The sequence below is a fragment of the Macaca thibetana genome, chromosome 15, assembly GCF_024542745.1.
Source record: "Macaca thibetana thibetana isolate TM-01 chromosome 15, ASM2454274v1, whole genome shotgun sequence".
Classification (NCBI taxonomy): domain Eukaryota; kingdom Metazoa; phylum Chordata; class Mammalia; order Primates; family Cercopithecidae; genus Macaca; species Macaca thibetana.
The window spans coordinates 84,267,958-84,286,512 of record NC_065592.1 but is presented as its reverse complement, the minus strand read 5'-3'; the positions used below and the strand labels follow the sequence as shown (position 1 = coordinate 84,286,512).

The 18,555-nt window shown below is 36.5% G+C and overlaps 2 protein-coding genes across 4 annotated transcripts in view; one reads left to right on the top strand and one right to left on the bottom strand.

Moving 5' to 3' along the window:
* Positions 1 to 18,555, bottom strand: part of C15H9orf85 (chromosome 15 C9orf85 homolog) — an 867,064-nt gene that overhangs the window by 97,466 nt on the left and 751,043 nt on the right. The gene's annotated exons all lie outside the window — the stretch shown is intronic.
* Positions 1 to 18,555, top strand: part of ABHD17B (abhydrolase domain containing 17B, depalmitoylase) — a 57,066-nt gene that overhangs the window by 30,407 nt on the left and 8,104 nt on the right. For all 3 annotated transcript variants that reach the window (XM_050760922.1, XM_050760921.1, XM_050760920.1), the window contains exons 2-4: positions 7,287 to 7,756; positions 12,414 to 12,593; positions 15,674 to 15,881. In XM_050760922.1, coding sequence (XP_050616879.1) covers positions 7,290 to 7,756; positions 12,414 to 12,593; positions 15,674 to 15,881 — 855 coding nt within the window. In that variant the 5' untranslated portion in view covers positions 7,287 to 7,289. The remainder of the gene's footprint in view (positions 1 to 7,286; positions 7,757 to 12,413; positions 12,594 to 15,673; positions 15,882 to 18,555) is intronic.

Here is an 18,555-nt window from a genome sequence, read left to right as displayed (position 1 = left end):
CTGCACATGCACTTACAAGTTTTTGTGTCGACATGGGTTTTCCTTTCTCTTGAGAGTAGAATTGCTTTGTCAATTGGCAACTCTGTTTAAGTTTTTGAGGAAGTATCAGACTGTTTTCTAATGTGACTGTACCATTTTTCTTCCCATCAGCAGTGTATGAGGGTTCCAATTTCTCCACTTGCTAGATAACCTTTATTATTATGTCTTTTTGATTATAACTATCTTAATGGAGATGAAGCTGTATCTCTTTGTGGTTTTGATTTCCATTTCCTTAATAACTGATGATGTTAAGCATCTTTTCACATGCCCATTGGCGATTTGTATATCTTTTGGAGAAATGTCTGTAAATCCCTTTGCCTATTTATTAATTGGGTTGTCCTTTTATTGTTTTTTTTTTTTTTTTGAGACGGAGTCTTGCTCCGTTCCTCAGGAGTACAGTGGCATGATCTCAGCTCACTACAACCTCTGCCTCCCGTGTTCGAGTGATTCTTCTGCCTCAGCCTCCCAAGTAGCTGGGAATACAGGCACATGCCACCATGCCCGGCTAATTTTTTGTATTTTTAGTAGAGGCAGGGTTTCACCATGTTAGCAGGGATCTCCTAACCTCGTGATCTGCCCACCTCAACTTTCCAAAGTGCTGGGATTACAGGCTTGAGCCACTGCACCCGGCTGTCCTTTTATTGTTGAATTGTAAAGGTTATTTGTATTTTCTTACATTCAGTAGGTTGTCTTTTCATTATCCTTGTGTCTTTTGAAACATGAAAGTTTTTAATTTTGGAGTCTGATTTATCTATTTTTTTTTTCTTTGTTACTTGTGCTTTCAGTATCTTTTCTAAGGAAACATTTTATAACCCAAGGTCACAAAGATTTATGCCTATATTTTCTTCTGAGAACTTCATAGTTAGATCTTACATTTAGTCTTTGACTCATTTTGAGTTGGTTTTTGTATTTGGTGTGAAGTAAGAGTAAAATTTAATTCTTTTGCATGTGGATATTAAGTTGCCCTAGCACCATTTGTTGAAAACACTTCTTTCACCGTTGAATTGTTTTGGCCCTCTTGTCAAAAATCAGCTGACCATAAATGTCAGGTTTATTTCTGGATTCTCAGTTCTATTCCTTAGATATATTTGTCTGCCCTTATGCCAATACCATTCTCTCTTGATTACTGTTGCTTTTTATTGTAAGTTTTGAAATTGGAAAGTGTGAATCCTCCAACTTAGTTTTTCTTTTCAAGATTGATTTGGCTATTGTGGGTTCCTTGAGGTCCCGTATGAATTCTCTGCATTTTGTTTTTCTTGATTATAAGTGGAGGAGTCTTTTTTCTTAATTATTATTATTTTCTGTAGACCTTTATGCTTTTATGTAAATTTTATAATCACTTTTGAGTGACTCAAATTTCTGCTGGAATTTTGATGGGAATTACCTTGAAATTTTCATTTTTGGAGAGTTGACATTCTCAATGCTATTAAGTCATTCTTTCCATTTTTTAATGTTCTTATTTAAAATTTTTCTGCATAAAGGTTTTCTACATTCTATTTTATATTAATTCCTAGATAGTTGTTTTGGTTGTGGGTGTGATCTTATTTATTATTTTTTTAACTATAGTTTTAGTTGTTTAATGCTAGCTAACATTGAACTGTACCAACTTTCCCTAAGTTCATGCATTTGCCAAAATTGCTGAGAATTCTCATTTGTTTTAATACTTTCCAGATTCTTTTGGTTTTCTATCAAGGTGATTACATCATCTACCAAACATATTGTTTTGTCCCTGTATATCTGTTAAGAAAACCGTATGATTTTTTTTCTTTTGTTCATTAATGTGAATTACTTTGGTTTAACATTGGAAGATTTATCATTCTTGTCTTTCAGTTTGATTTTGTATTTTGTATTTATATATACTTTACATGTTTCTTTTTTTTAAAGTTTTTAAGGTTTTTTTCATGCATGTTCAAAGTGAAATGGACTTACAGTTTTATTTACAGTTCTAAGTTTTGGGGTAAAGTTATAATATCTTCAGAAAGCAATTGTTGAGCAGCATTCATTTTCTGGAATAACTTCACTTAAAGTATTTTAAATGAAGGTGGTCTTTAATTTCCATTTGAAGTTCTCATGGTTATTTGCATATCCTAGCCTTTGTGCCAATTTTGTACTTTTATATTAAGAAATGCATGAATTTTGTCTAGGTTATTTATTGACACATGATATTCTTTCATTTCTAGAAACTATGTAGCTCAAAGTCCTTTTTCCTTTAGTACATTATTTTGTTTATTTTGCTTATCTCTTTCTTGTAATCAGTCTTGTCTGAGTACCCTTTCTACAAAACAATAGTTATGAGTTTGGGTTACATAGTCATTCTGTCACATATCAGTTCCATTGATCATATTTGTGACATTAGGCAACTTATATAACTCTTCTGTGCCTCTGTTTTCTCTATTTCAAAATGGGTGTAGTAATAGTCCCTACAGCAGAGGATTGTTGAAAGGATTAATGTGTGACAAGTGTTTAGAATAGTACCTGACACTTTGTAAGTGTTCAGTTAATACTATCTGCTATTAGTAGTAGTGGAAGCCTTTTCTTAAAATCAGCTGTTGGTTTTCCATTGCTTTTTGTTCTTTGTTGTGTTGATATCTGTTTTTAATTTTCTTTTTCTTCTTTCTTTGTGCTTACTCTCTCCTTAAGTCAAACACTAATATTTAAAGCTAGATTTTTGTAATGGATAATTATAACTCCTTTAGATGTGCCCTGCACTATCACTTTTCTGATGATTATGTCTGACTTATTAAGAGTCATGCTTATATTCATGCTTTTCTTCTGTGTCTTAAGCTTATCAGTATCAGTAGCATTCTCAACAAGTCAGGTACCCCAGCACATTTTTACCTCTTAAATAGTACCTCTTTTGTCAATCCTCTTCATATGCATATTCACCAAAGTTTTTATTCTGGATTTTTAGGGATATACTTTGTTGTCTTCACCCTCCTTGCTTCCATTGCTCACTTGTACAAAAAACATTGTATTAACTATTCTCCTTTATTTCTCATATCTCAGATATCTCATAGAATTCCCTTGGGGTTTGGGGGTTTTTTGTTTCTTGTTATTGTTGAGACAGGCTCTCACTCTGTAGCTCAGGCTGGAGTATAGTGGCTTAATCACAGCTCACTGCAGCCTCGACCTCCCAGACTCAAAGCAGTCCTCCCATTCCAGCCACCCCAGTAGCTGAGACTACAGGCACACACTACCATGCCCGGCTAATTTTTGTATTTTTTATAGAGATGGAGTTTTGCCATGTTGCTCAGCCTGGTTTTGAACCCTGGGCTCAAGCAATCCTTCTATCTCGGCCTCCCAAAGTGTTGGGATTATAGGTGTGAGCCACCGTGCCTGGCCTTCCCTTGGATTTATCTCCTTTCCTCCTTGCTGGGGTTTTTCAAAGAGAGACTTGATTTGGTTAAGTCTTACAAGTTTTTGTGGGCCTGCAGATCTCTCTCTCTCTCTTTTTTTTTTTTTTGATAGAAACAATGTTTTCCTATGTTGCTTAAGTGGTCCTCCCACCTTGGCCTCCCAAAGTGCTGGGATTACAGGAGTGAGCCACCACACCCAGCCCAGATACCTTTATCCTCATATTAAAACTGTATTTTTGTTCTGTGTACAATACTAGGTTAAAAGTTTGATTTCTTCTTTAGCTTAAAATTATCTCTTCATTGTCTTTTGGCTTCCAGTGTTGATATTTGAAAGTCATATGTTCATCTGATCTTGTTCATTTGTAAGTAGTTTGTTGTTTTTTGGTACACTTTGAGGTGTTTCAGTCTGTTTTTCCCCCTTTAATTCTGAGAAATTCTTGGATAGTCTTATCTTTATTTTCTCCTTTATTTTTTTCCTGGAACTTCTATAGTACAGTTAGTGATATTTCTACTTCTTATTATCTATTAAATTTTCTTGTTTTCTATCTCTTAATTCCCACACACAAAAAATTCCGTATTTGTAAATTACTCAGCCTGATCTTTTAGCTCACTGATGTGCTTTTCAGCTGTTACTGCTCAGGCAATCCACTGTGCCTGGCCCTACATGAGTTTTATAAGAACAAGTTGGACTTGAAATTATCTACGTTTAACAAGCTATTTCAGTTTTACATATATATAATTTATATGTAAATATATAAAATATATAATTTATAAATAGATAATTATATATTATATATAAAATATATTTTTTTTTACAGAATAAAATATTTTTCTTCAGTAACTTGCTCACACTATACTAAAATGTAGATTTGTTTGTTTTGTTTATACTTTTTGTGAAAATTTTCAGACTTACATTATTCAATTAAATTTTGAGAGTAGGTCTGTGTCGCTGCCCTATACCAGGCCTGTTTTGGAAAGTGATCATTTGCAAGCTGTTGTCATTAAATAAGCCCCAGTTATCTGACTTTTGGGCAGTGGAAGAGGGAATCATTCTGTCAGCATTAAGGAAGTGAAGCTGTCATTAAACTAGACCCTGGCACTGCAGTTTTTCTTCTTTCTGCTTCTTTCCTTTGGTGTTCATCCCCAGAAGCTTCTTCACAGCCTTATATGTGTTCAACCAGCCAGGTTTATTTCAAAAGTTGTTTATTATAGTTTATAAAAGCTTTTCTGCTAGGTGCGGTGGTTCACGCCTGTAATTCCAACAGTTTGGGCGGCCAAGGCAGGCAGATTATTTGAGGTCAGGAGTTCGAGACCAGCCTGGCCAGCATCATGAAACTCCATCTCTACTAAAAATACAAAAATTAGCTGGGCATGATGGTGTGTGCCTGTAATCCCAGCTACTGGGGAGGCTGAGGCGGGAGAATCGCTTGAACGTGGGAGGCGGAGGTTGCAGTGAGCCAAGATCGCGCCACTGCACTCCTGCCTAGGCAATAGAGTGAGACTTCGTCTCAAAAAACAATCAAAAAACAACAACAAAAGTTTTTCTGGCTAAGAGATAAATTATAAGATTATAGTCTAGATATGTACCATTTACTTACTAAGCTTTTAAAAAGGCTATTGTGGCTCAGCAGTCAATGGTATATGAGGTCATTGGGGTTGAGAAATAACCATAGACTGATACTAAACAAATAGCATTGATATTATACCTTGTACCTCATCATCTTTCTGCAGGTCATTTCCTCCTCTGTAACAGACCCTTTGAGTCCCTTCACTTCCATCTTCTTCAACAGGCACTTTATCCTCCTGACCAGGATAGTAAATTTGTAGCCAAAGTCTATAGTAAACGTCACTAATTTATCACATATCATTGGGCGGCTAAGCCCTGCATATGCCTTAGAATCATTCTCAGCACAACACTTCAGGAAGCCCTCAATTAAAGGTGACAGATGACACCTCGTTGTTATTTCTGTCCTATTTCTTATTCCAACCAGAGTAAGCCATAACTTATTCAGGCAGTATTTTGAAGGCTAAAAAGGAATAAAGGTAGAAAGCAATTAAAGCATTTCCTAATATCCAAGATGTTTTTCTGCCCTTCCCTCACCTTTTATTATTCCCTTGCCTTTTATGTTACTATACCTACCCTTGTTTCTCTCTTCCTGTGCTTTTTTCTGCTGCTGCTTATAAACACATTTATGTTGAACTTTATAGGATATATTCGATTTTTAGTGAGTGAAAAGGGCATTTTTTCCCCCAGATATTCTCAACCATTTAGTCACTCTCTTGAGTTGTTTTCATCCCATTTTTGGTATAATAATGTACTTTTTTTTTTCCTATTCTTATATTTAGATTTTTTTTTTTTTTTTTTGGAGAAAATTGGATGCCACCAAACCTGTAAGGTGTTGATTTTAAATGCCTTTTCCCTGGAACTAAGCAATGGCCTAATTCTGCTAAAAAGAGACAGGAGTTTGAAAAAGGACAAGATGGAAGGAAATACTGATAGAACAAACAAGTATTAATTAATTTTTTGTCCGTCAGTTAAAGTGTGATGATATGCCCATCACTCATTGTATGATAGACCTTCACTACACCAACATTTGATATTCACAACCAAGTCCTTCAGTGTAGGTATTGGCCTTGTTTACTTATGAAGAAAATGAGAGTCAAAGAGATAGTTTGCCCAAGGACATACAGCTGGTAAACGGTAAGTGGTAGAGTTAGGATTTTACCCCAGCTTCCTAACTTTAAACTTTGTACTCTTTCTCTTCCAAACATTTAGAAAAGTTTACCTTTAGTAGATTTTACCTTTTTTCCACAATAAACTTTACATTATAGCCTTTTTAGTTTGGGCAGTAATTACATACATACATGCATGCATGCATACTTAACATACACTTTAATGTTCTATAGGTTATTTGGACCACTGGCACTGTGACCAAAGTGATAGTATTCTGAGCGTGTTCTGAATCTGTGAGGTCAGTATAGCCCAGTAACATAGTGTAGTGACAGCCTGGGGTCAAATCCTGGCTCCAACACTGCCTCATCTTGTGCAAGTTTCCTTTCTCATGCCAACTTACACAGTTGTTTTGAGAATTAAACAAAGTAATACACATAGAGCATTTGGTACAATGTCTGACAAATAGTTTCATAAATGCTATTATTATGTATTCACTTTATGCTAAATCCCTAGCTTCTCCATGAAGTTCTGAGAAGTTTTGCTGAGTTACATAGAAACTACAGACTACACTAAAGATATGTCATACCTTCAGTGTTATTTGTAAAGAAATGGCAAATATTACCTTTATCATTTTTGACATTTTTGTTAAATGAGATAATAATCACTGCTATTTGAAACCTGTCATATAGTGTTTGAGTCTGTCTGCTGGTCAGGAATATTTGCCTCACCCCAGGATTTAAAGTACTTCTAGAAAGAAGCCAAAGGCCAGGCGCGGTAGCTCACGCCTATAATCCCAGCACTTTGGTAGGCCGAGATGGGTGGATCACCTGAGGTCAGGAGTTCAAGACCAGCCTGACCAACATGGAGAAACCCCCATCTCTACTAAAAATACAAAATTAACCGGGTGTAGTGGTGCATGCCTGTAATCCCAGCTACTCCAGAGGCTGAGGCAGGAGATTCTCTTGAACCGGGAGGCGGAGGTTGTGGTGAGCTGAGATCGTGCCATTGCACTCCAGCCTGGGCAACAAGAGCGAAACTCCATCTCAAAAAAAGAAAAGAAAGAAGCCAAAAATCTGTTTGGAATCATACCTAAAATAGTAATAGTCATTAACCACCAATAAAATTTACCCATGTCTTTGTTTTAACTTTTTATTGTATGAGAATGTAGAATCTACATTCAGTTATTAAAATATTTACTATCTCCTTTTGTTTTTCAGAGCATGAATAATCTTTCATTTGGTGAACTATGTTGCCTCTTCTGCTGTCCACCTTGTCCAGGGAAAATTGCTTCAAAATTAGCATTTTTGCCACCTGATCCAACTTACACACTGATGTGTGATGAAAGCGGAAGCCGTTGGACTTTACATCTATCTGAACGAGCAGACTGGCAGTATTCTTCTAGAGAAAAAGATGCTATTGAGTGTTTCATGACTAGAACCAGTAAAGGCAACAGAATTGCCTGTATGTTTGTACGTTGCTCACCCAATGCGAAATACACTTTACTCTTCTCACATGGAAATGCTGTTGATCTTGGTCAAATGAGCAGCTTTTACATAGGACTAGGATCACGGATTAATTGTAATATATTCTCATATGATTATTCTGGATATGGTGCAAGTTCCGGGAAACCCACAGAGAAGAACCTCTATGCAGACATTGAAGCTGCTTGGCTTGCTCTTAGGACAAGGTAAATTGTAATTGGAAATTATTTTTCATACTCGTGGTGGTTAGCTAAAAATACCATGTGTAAGAATAGAGTAAAAGCTGTTTTTATACATAACTGCTATATAGAGGTTATGTTTACTTTTATGTTCCTGTAATTAATATTTTAGACAGCAATTTTAAATTTCACATAATAGCAAAGCAAAGTTTTTAAAGACAGTTTCAGGTTTGTCTACATTAATACATGTATATATGTATGATTTTTTTTTTTTCACTTAAATCCTTAGCTGGATGTCCATGGTGCATGCCTGTAGTCGTTTTCACTTAAGAGGCTAAGGCAGGGGAATCACTTGAGGCCAGGAGTTTGAGGCTGCAGTGAGCTATGATCGTGCCACTGCACTCCAGCCTCAGTGACAGAGTGAGACCTCGTCTCTTAAAAAGTTAAAAAAATAAATAAATCCAGTGACAAATGTTTCGTTTTGTAAGCTTTCTTATTGGAGTGTGATATAAAAAAATGTTTATTCAAAGCTGCAGCCTTTCAAGGCAATGAGAGAAAATACTGACTTAGCCAATTATTCACTTGATCTATCATCAACAGTATGAGGCTGGATTGCTTTCTATTAAAATCCTAAGCCAAGATTTGCATTATTTTATGTGATTACTTCTTGAGAGGTACAACTTAAAGATACCTTATTGGAACTATCTTTCAAGTATTCATTCTATAAAAATGAGATTTTACTTTGTATTCTTCATTGCTAAAATTGAGAGAGATGGTATCAAGTTTAAAAAAATTTTTTAGGCTGGGTGCGGTGGCTCACGCCTGTTGTCCCAGCACTTTGGGAAGCCAAGGCAGGCAAATCACAAGGTCAGGAATTTGAGACCAGCCTGGCCAACATGGTGAAACCCCATCTCTACTAAAAATACAAAAATGTCTGGGCGCAGTGGCTCATGCCTGTAATCCCAGCACTTTGGGAGGCCGAGGCAGGTGGATCACAAGGTCAGGAGTTCAAGACTAGCCTGGCCAAGATGGTGAAACCCCGTCTCTACTAAAAATACAAAAATTAGCTGGGTGCAGTGGCATGTGCCTGTAATCCCAGCTATTTGGGAAGCTGAGGCAGGAGAATCGCTTGAACCCGGGAGGCGGAGGTTGCAGTGAGCCGAGATCACACCACTGCACTCCAGCCCAGGTGACAGAGTGAGACTCTGTTTCAAAAAAAAAAAAAAATTAATGTTATGATAAATTGTTTAATAAAATTTTCTTACTGTTCAGTTATTCTTTGATTATATAGCAGCATACATTTTTGGGGAACTAGAAATTGCATTAATCTTTTCTAGTCGCCAAGATACCTAAACGTTTTTCTTGAAAAATCACAATTTGGTAGACTTCAGTGTATTATTAGTCAGGTTAGTGTACAATAAACAGATAACCTTAATATAGGCTGTTCTTTATATTATATGAAAATAAAACATCTGACTTCCAGAATGTTTTTGACTGAACCTATAGGATATAAAGAAAACTTACTCTTTCTAATTTAATGTTTAAATATTAAAGATTTGATTTAGTCAGGAAGAATTTCCTCAATTTTAATAATAATGAAGTAGTTAATAATATTAAAGATATATAAAAAATCTTTAAAATTATTTTTCCCTCCAAAGAAATGTAGTAAAGTTATGCTCTCATAGCAAAGTTCTACATAAAAGGGATTCTTAAAATCAATTGGAATTATATAAAGACATAAATATGGGGAATAAGGAAAAAAAGATGGCAAGTAGTAGGTAGAGTTGATGGGGGTTGGTAAAATTATTGTCTAATTGATAAATTTAAAAACTGCTTTAAATAAAAATCTTTTTAGGTATATTGATATGAGTTACATCAGGCCTTAAAACAAAACAAAACCTGAGTGCCCACTTTTTAGAGCCAGCCAGTTGAATAACGTATAATAACTGTAAGAAAGTATTATAATTAAAACAAAATAACTTTATTGAGCGATAAAGTTCACACTTTTAAAGTTTAACTTCAGTGGAATAATGAAGTTTTAAAGGGTGCTAAGTTAAAACTGATAGCCTTCATTATTAGTGCTTCCCAGTAACAAAAAAGGGTCACTTTACTCAAACAAAACATGTTAGTATTGGGTTCAGTGTTCTGTGTCTTTGTGAAAAAAATCCCATTTTTTAAGTGGTCAACTTACTGGTTTTTTTTTTTTAATCTTGGCATTTATCAATTTGAAGAAAACTTTCAAAAATGATTTTCAGTCTTGATTAATTTTTTTAACATATTTGATAGCCAGTGTTAATGAGGAATGGGCAGATTTCACCGATAATCCCACATACTATTTTAGCACTTACATTTTAGAATTTTAGACTTCTGTTTTCTTTCATGTTGAACCCAAAATATAGTTGTAAGAGTTTCATAAGTATAGGTACTTTAGGAAATGTAACTTCTCTGAGCCTGTGTTTCCTCATCTGTTTAATGAAGAGATTGAATTAAATGATCCCCAAGATCTTTTCCAGTTCTGGAATTCTGTCATCTTATGAAATGTGTGTGATTAGAAGACATGCCTTTTATTTTATTTACCTGATTAAAAGTTAGGACTTAAGTAACCAGGAGAGAGAAAATAAATAATGAACTTAAATAAACTTAAACTTTTTTTTTTTTTTTTTTTTTTTTTTTTTTTTTGAGACGGAGTCTCGCTCTGCCGCCCAGGCTGGAGTGCAGTGGCCGGATCTCAGCTCACTGCAGGCTCCGCCTCCCGGGTTCACGCAATTCTCCTGCCTCAGCCTCCCCAGTAGCTGGGACTACAGGCGCCCTCCACCTTGCCCGGCTAGTTTTTTGTATTTTTTTAGTAGAGACGGGGTTTCACCGTGTCAGCCAGGATGGTCTCGATCTCCTGACCTCGTGATCCGCCCGTCTCGGCCTCCCAAAGTGCTGGGATTACAGGCTTGAGCCACCGCTCCCGGCCATAAACTTAAACTTAAATTTGTTTAATGATGTCCTTTTTGGGAAAATTGGATATCCGTAATAACTCCAATTTCTGACCTTCTGATGGACCAAAAGAAACTCAGGGCCTGGCATTCACTGTGCACCTTTCCCACAAAGTCCTTGAGCTCCTCATCTGTGGGCTTCAGAGGTAAAAAACACTGAACCTGGTAGTCAGTATACCTGAGTTCTAATTATAGAGCTGTCACCTACTGGTGACTTTGAAGGTCTGCTCATTAGGCAGCTGGAGTCTATATTAAATGGTCTCTAAACTCCTTTCTAGCTCATACTGTTAGGCAGTTGTTACTCTTGTGAGTCCCCTAATGCTTAATTGTCAGCTACCTCTGCAACTCTATCCTCAAGCATTGTCATTGCTAGCTATAGCCCAGATTTCATGATTGCCACCAACAATGCTGATATTCAACTGACAGCAACAATGCAACCTCAAGAATTGTGGTTATGCTGCAAATGTTCATTCTCCTAATTTCTTCATTCATTTGAAATATGTGCAACTAGGTCTGTTGTAAAGAAAAAAGCTTTTCTGAGTTTGCTAATATTTAGAGTCAATTTGGAGTAGACAGAGCCCCACTTTCTGTGTCCTTTCCAAATGCTTGTGTAGTCCTGACTTGAAGAAACTATGTGGGGAGACCTGTGTTACTACCTGTATAGTTGAAATAGTATTATGCCCCTGGAAGAGAACACAGGGACAGTTTGCCTCCCTCTTTCCTGGTGAATATTCAGATTCTCAGAAAGATATTTTACGTTTGCAAAAGATTTCCAAAAGAAGCTGTTGTGGTCTTAGCTGCCAGAGTGACTGCTGTGTGCCTTCTAAGTGGAAAGCTGTATTTAATGTCACTGTAACCTTGAACCCCACATTCATTAGCTCAGGTAGCACTGCACTTGGACTTGCAGTAGTTTACTTTTGGGATGATTATACTGTAGACAAGTAGCAAGCAGTTCCTTGAACATACTAGGTACCCAATAAATATTTATTGAGTCAATGAGTTTTCATCTATTTAAACCTGCAGCCATTTTAAAGGGATTAAAATAGTACCTTGAGATTTTAGCATAAAGTCTATCCATAAATAACTGGACCATGTGGTGTTTGGAATTCTTTTTTATCTTTTCAACCATTAGTCCATTTCTACAACTAAGGAAAGACAAACTTTAAGAAAAATCATAAAATCATAATTTGCCCTTGACTAAAACCATACATATAGTTTATTCATTTCATACCGTAACTATATGTAACAGTTCATCAATATGACCAGTTTTGGAAATTAAAATGAGCTGCTCCTGATGTGTGGAGAAATAAATAATTTTTCTTACATTGAACAGAAAATAAATATGACCTATTCATTCAACATCAGTTCATTAAAATATTAGTGATATGCCCCAAGCTCAGTCAACAGTATGCTAGGTTGAAATACTACAGTGTAATAAATTATTTAATACATTTATTTCTTAAGATTGAAATTTTAAAATACCTCAGCAATTATTTTTCCAAAAGATGAAATAGAAACACATGAAATAAACTGATGATACAGACTTTATTGTAATGTTAAAAATAACAGTAATAGCCAAGAAATTTAAGTTTAAAAAATGGATTAGTTGACATTGTCTTATTCTAAGATCAAATCCTTTGGAATGATGGAACATTTCATACCACTCCAACTTTTTTGTTTTTAACGCCTGAACTTTGTAGATATGGCATTCGCCCTGAAAATGTGATTATATATGGCCAAAGTATAGGGACAGTACCGTCTGTGGATCTTGCTGCTCGATATGAGAGTGCTGCTGTTATTCTTCATTCTCCTCTGACCTCGGGAATGCGAGTTGCCTTTCCTGACACCAAGAAGACCTACTGTTTTGATGCATTCCCAAAGTAAGTAGCAGTATTCAAAATAGTTCAATTCCAAGAAACTTAGGAATTTTTTCATCATTTAAAGTATTCATGACATAGTTCACTCAACCATAAGTTTCTATTTTACATATATTAGCACATATACATTATGAAAAATTAATTTGTAAAGAGGGTATTAGCTGGTGACCAGTCAGAAGGCTGAAATGTTTGAGGAGTAGTAATCCAGATGAAAATTGCTGAGGGCCTTACACCTCAGGTGGTGGCACTACTATTGGAGACAAGGGAATGAGTTTGAAAGAAAGATTTGACAGAACTGAGTGTCAGACTTGGACGTAGGATGCTAAAGAGAAAAACTTGAACATGACTACCATGTTTCTGCCCTGAGGTGCTAATGGATGGTGCCATCCAGTGAAACACTTGATGTTAGAGAAAAACAAGTAGAGGTTAAAATGAGTAAATATCTGATTAATGATATCTAATTTACAAAAGTGAATTGAAAAAAGTTGAATCTTAAATTAACTAGATTAGTAAGTATTGCTGCCACAAAACCCGCCAACATACTTAGATGTATTTGAAAGAAAAGTAGCTACTTTTCCTTCATGCTTTTCAAGACAGGAGGTAGTTCCCACCTACTCTTCATAGTTGGAAAAAATTAATGGACTATTTTTCTCAAAGAAGTAGAAGACAAGAAATAAGCTGGCAAATTTTAGTTTTCTTTCCTTTCTCCAATTGGCAACAATACAAAGGATTTTTTTGTGAATGGCCGATGGGCCTAAGGCAAAGTCATCACATGGTTCTTTATAAAGAATAGCAAAGATTATTTTAAAAACACATTATTTTCATCACTAGCCAGTAATGGATCACTTTAGTAGGGAAAGTATGTGAACACATGATCTTATCACAAGGGCAAACTGGGCGTGTTTGGGTTTTTATTTTGTTTTGGGTTTGTTTTTGTTTCAGGTAATGTAGGTATAGGCATTACACTGCCTCTGTCTAGCTGAATGGTAAAAATGATAGGGATGTATCTGAGTATCCCTATATCAGTGTTGTTGCCAACTTATATCTCTGTCTAGCTCCCTCTTTCATTTCTGGTGCACCAACAGAGAGCAACACTAAAAATAAACTGTTTGACCAGGCACAGTGGCTCACGCCTGTAATCCCAGCACTTTCAGAGGCCGTGGTGGGTGGATCACTTGAGGCCAGGAGTTCGAGACCAGCCTGGCCAACATGGTGAAACCCTGTCTCCACTAAAATTACAAAAATTAGCCAGGCGTGGTGATGCACGCTTGTAATCCCAGCTACTCGGGAGGCTGAAGCATGAGAATCCCTTGAACCTGGGAGACAGAGATGGCAGTGAACCAAGATGGTGCCACTGCACTTCAACCTGGGTGACAGAGCAAGACCCTGTCTCAGAAAATAAAAATAAACTGTTTGAAAAAGATAATATATTTCTTTTTTTAATTCAAGTTTTAATTCCTCTACCTCTGAACCTCTTTCTGACAGCAGATAGTAAACCCAAGTATTTATTCTTACCAAATGCAGCCTTAGATTATTTCATTGATGGTTTTTTCCTTGTCAAAATTCCATTTTCATTTTATGTTATTTATAATATCTTTCTCTAAGGATTCTTAAAAAGAATTGTTTGTGTAGTTTCTGTCTCCTCCAAGTTGCCAAGTGTTTTTTTTTAAAAAAGTGTTTGTTTTGATTCCTGTGTTATTTGAAGTGTTCTCCTCTCATGTCTGATAACTTTTGGTTGCCTGCTTATATGTAAGTAAAGGAACTGATCAACTTTTTACTCTTACATATAAGCCGGCAATCAAGATTTAGCAGATCAACTAAAGGGCTGCTCTGATATAATCTCCAAAGAAGGCTCTTTCTAAAAGTCCCTCCTTGAGGACAGTGGCCTGACTACCAGCATTCTGGGAGCCACATAGGGAAAATGGGTTCATAGTAGCCAGTATGTAAATGTATATGTGTCCGTTGTCTCTATGATACCTCTGTTCTAAACTCTGGGAGTCTTTTAGTCCACAGACATTCCAGTCTTGGGGGCAGACAGTTTCCGGGTATATGAATAGGCAAAAGGAACTGGGAAGGGGAGGCTAACTTTCTTACACAGACTTTGAAAAAATCCTGTATATTTCAGTCACCCCCTTCATCACCATGGTAATTCCTTAACTTTCTGGGGTATTCTGTGGTATAAATTGGTTTCGTTCATCACTTTATGGTCTATCTGCCTAAAATTGTGTTTTCTTCTCTCCTTTTTTTTTTTTTTTTTTTTTTGAGACGGAGTCTCGCTCTGTTGCCCAGACTGGAGTGCAGTGGCCGGATCTCAGCTCACTGCAAGCTCCGCCTCCCAGGTTTACGCTATTCTCCTGCCTCAGCCTCCCGAGTAGCTGGGACTACAGGCGCCAGCCACCTCGCCCGGCTAGTTTTTTGTATTTTTTAGTAGAGACAGGGTTTCACCGTGTTAGCCAGGATGGTCTCGACCTCCTGACCTCGTGATCCGCCCGTCTCGGCCTCCCAAAGTGCTGGGATTACAGGCTTGAGCCACCGCGCCCGGCCTCTTCTCTCCTTTTGATAAATTATTTCACACATTAATCTTTCCAGCTCCAACATTTTATTATATTTTAGTACATTCTCTTTGTTTTTGTATCTTTATCCTCAAACAAGAACAAAAACATAAAACATTTTGCTATCATTTTAGTAGGAGACTAGGAGAAAGAATATAGTGAGTGCAAAAAGTGAAATTAGCGCATACTTGAAATGGTTCTTAAGTTTTCTCCTCTTCTGGACACCTAAGTTTCTCTGTGCCAAAAGTCAACATTGTAGAAAGGTACAGTAGAGTGACGAGAGCATTGAGTGATTCCAGCAAAACCATCAAAACAAGTGCATGAAAATAACTTCCTCAGATAATCTTAAGGTAGGGAGTATGTAAAAGGCAATTTTTGAATCTTACTGGAAATTCAAGAGACGTTCTTACCTTCTGAACTGATTCGTACAATTCTCATATTTGAATTACCTGTCTGATACAGCACAAGAATATTTATGTTCCTTTACATAGTTAATTTATTGCATTTTTTCCCCTTCCTTTTTCCCTGCAGCATTGACAAAATCTCTAAGATAACCTCTCCAGTATTAATAATTCATGGGACTGAAGACGAAGTCATTGACTTTTCACATGGCCTCGCGTTGTTTGAACGTTGCCAAAGACCTGTGGAGCCTCTCTGGGTTGAAGGAGCAGGTCACAATGATGTGGAACTGTATGGACAGTATCTTGAAAGGTTGAAACAGTTTGTGTCACAGGAACTGGTAAATTTGTAAAATATTCTGTAAATTTGCTACTGGGTATTCCTTTCTTGCTGAACTGCACTCTTTGGTAACTAACATAAAACCTGAAGGTTTTGTTTGCAAATCATGTCAGTTGCCTTCATAAATGTACAGGTAATGATTTGTTAACAGACTTAATGAAGGTTTTAATTACCAGAACTAAGAACTGGAAATAACAGTACCATGCAGTCAGGCTGTGTTTTTTTTATTTTTTTTTTTTTTTTTTTTTGTTCTTTTGTTTTTCTTTCTTTTTTTTTTATTTTTGTAATTTATATTTTTTCTGTGAATTTTTTTTTAACATCAAGATGAGTACTGTATGAGATTTTAATTCTATAAAATCAAATGCTGTAAAAGTATTGCCAAATGCTTTTGCATACTAGAAACAAATTTATAAATATTTTTAAAACATCTCAATGTACTAAATCTTATCCTGGAATACAACTGTAATATTCTTTTGAAGAAAGCTATGTATCTAAAGCAATTTAAGTACTCATAATAGAATGAACTGTAAAAGAGATTTAAAACCATGCAAGTTCACTAGAATTAACCTAAACCCTGTTGTACAGGGATAGAGGTTTAAAGATATTTTATTGTAAAATACATTGAATTTTCTCTATACTCTGATTACATACATTTATCCTTTAAAAAAGATGTAAATCTTAATTTTTATGCCATCTGTTAATTTACCAATGAGTTACCTTGTAAATGAGAAGTCATGATAGCACTGAATTTTAACTAGTTTTGACTTCTAAGTTTGGTACTGTGAGGCAACTACTTAAAATTTTCATGCTGGTTATTTAAAAGGCATTTAGAGATTTCAAGAATGATTTTGTATGCAATGTTTTAAATTTTGACTGATCTCATAGTCTCATAGAATTGCAGTAGTCTTCATTGTATGAAATCCTGAAAGTCCATGAGTTGATCTTAAAGACCACAAACAGAGTGGCTATCTGATCCCTTTTCACTGGCTATTTTTTTTTTTTTTTTTTTTTTTTCATTTTTTGAGACGGAGTCTTGCTCTGTCGCTGAGGCTGGAGTGCAGTGGTGCAATCTTGGCTCACTGCAACCTCTGCCTCCCAGGTTCAAGCGATTCTCCTGCCTCAGCCTCCCGAGTAGCTGGGATTACAGATGCCCGCCACCACGCCTGGCTAATTTTTGTATTTTTAGTAGAGTCAGGGTTTTGCCATGTTGATCAGGCTGGTCTCAAACTCCTGACCTCATGATCTGCCCTCCTCGGCCTCCCAAAGTGTTGGAATTACAGGTATGAGCCACCGCGCCTGGCCCACTTTGGCTAGTTTTTAAAAATAGGACCTGTTGTTTTGGATTACTATCTGAGAATTTCATGGATTCACTCCTGGGTATAGGAGATAAGAATACATTTAATTCATAACTTTTATATTAACCAATATAGTAAAACAATAAAGCTCACACATACAAAAACTAAGTTGCCTTTCCTTGAATGAACCCTGCCTGAATAAAACAATGAAAGAAAAATAAAAATAAAAATAAAAAATTAATGGTATGTAGTCTAATTTGTAAATGAATGAATATGGAAATAATACACACTGTGGATATATTTTAAGGCCTTATGTAGTTTTAATTGTTCTGCTTGTTCCGTGGTTATGTCTAAGACTATAGTATACGATTCTCTTCAAAGTATATCAAGTATTGTGAATGCTTTGGTTCAGATGTGTCAAATTAACAGTAAAACAACAAATATACCACTGACCTGTGCTTATTTGCCTTTTTCCATGCTCCCCACGCCCACACTAGAAAGCGTGAAAAGAAAAAAATTACCCTTCGTTTTTATAGGACATAGTTTGAAAACTTTTAAAATTATATCATCACTTCTTTTGGAGAGGTCTTTCTTTCTCAAGATTGTCTTGTAACCTATACAGTTTCTTCTTTGTACAGCATACAACCCAGGGCTTAGCTAAATGTTTTATTTGATTACCTAGGGAAATCTAAATATTGATTCTATTTATTCAGTGTTCGTTCATTCAACGATAGTTATTGAATGTATAAATCATGCAAAACCCTGTGCTAGGTAAAGACAGACTGTGTCCTCATAGATTTCATGGTATAGCTAAGGAGACAGGCACCTCATTGCCCAAATATTACTATTTTAATAAGGACTGAAGGAGATTTGTAAGGTATTGTAACAGGTAAAAGGTACTTTTGGGAGGGGAACATGGGGAGCAGGACAAGGAAGAGTCCCCCAGAGAAGTGGTATTTCAGCTAAGTTTTGACGGATAACTAAGAATTGGGTAGACCTGGGTGACCCAGGAGAAGCATTCCTGGCTGAGGGGGATGAATAATATATGGAAGCCTAGAGGAAGGAAGATGCAGTTAAATATGAGGACTGGGCTGGGCTCGGTAGCTCACACCTGTAATCCCAGCACTTTGGGAGACTGAGGCAGGTGGATCACGAGGTCAGGAAATCGAGACCATTCTGGCTAACATGGTGAAACCCTGTCTCTACTAAAAACACAAAAAATTAGCTGGGCGTGGTGGCATGCGCCTGTAGTCCCAGCTACTCAGGAGGCTGAGGCAAGAGAATCACTTGAACCCTGGAGGTGGAGGTTGCAGTGAGCCGAGATCGCACCACTGCACTCCAGCCTGGGCAACAGAGCAAGACTCCGTCTCAAAAAAAAAA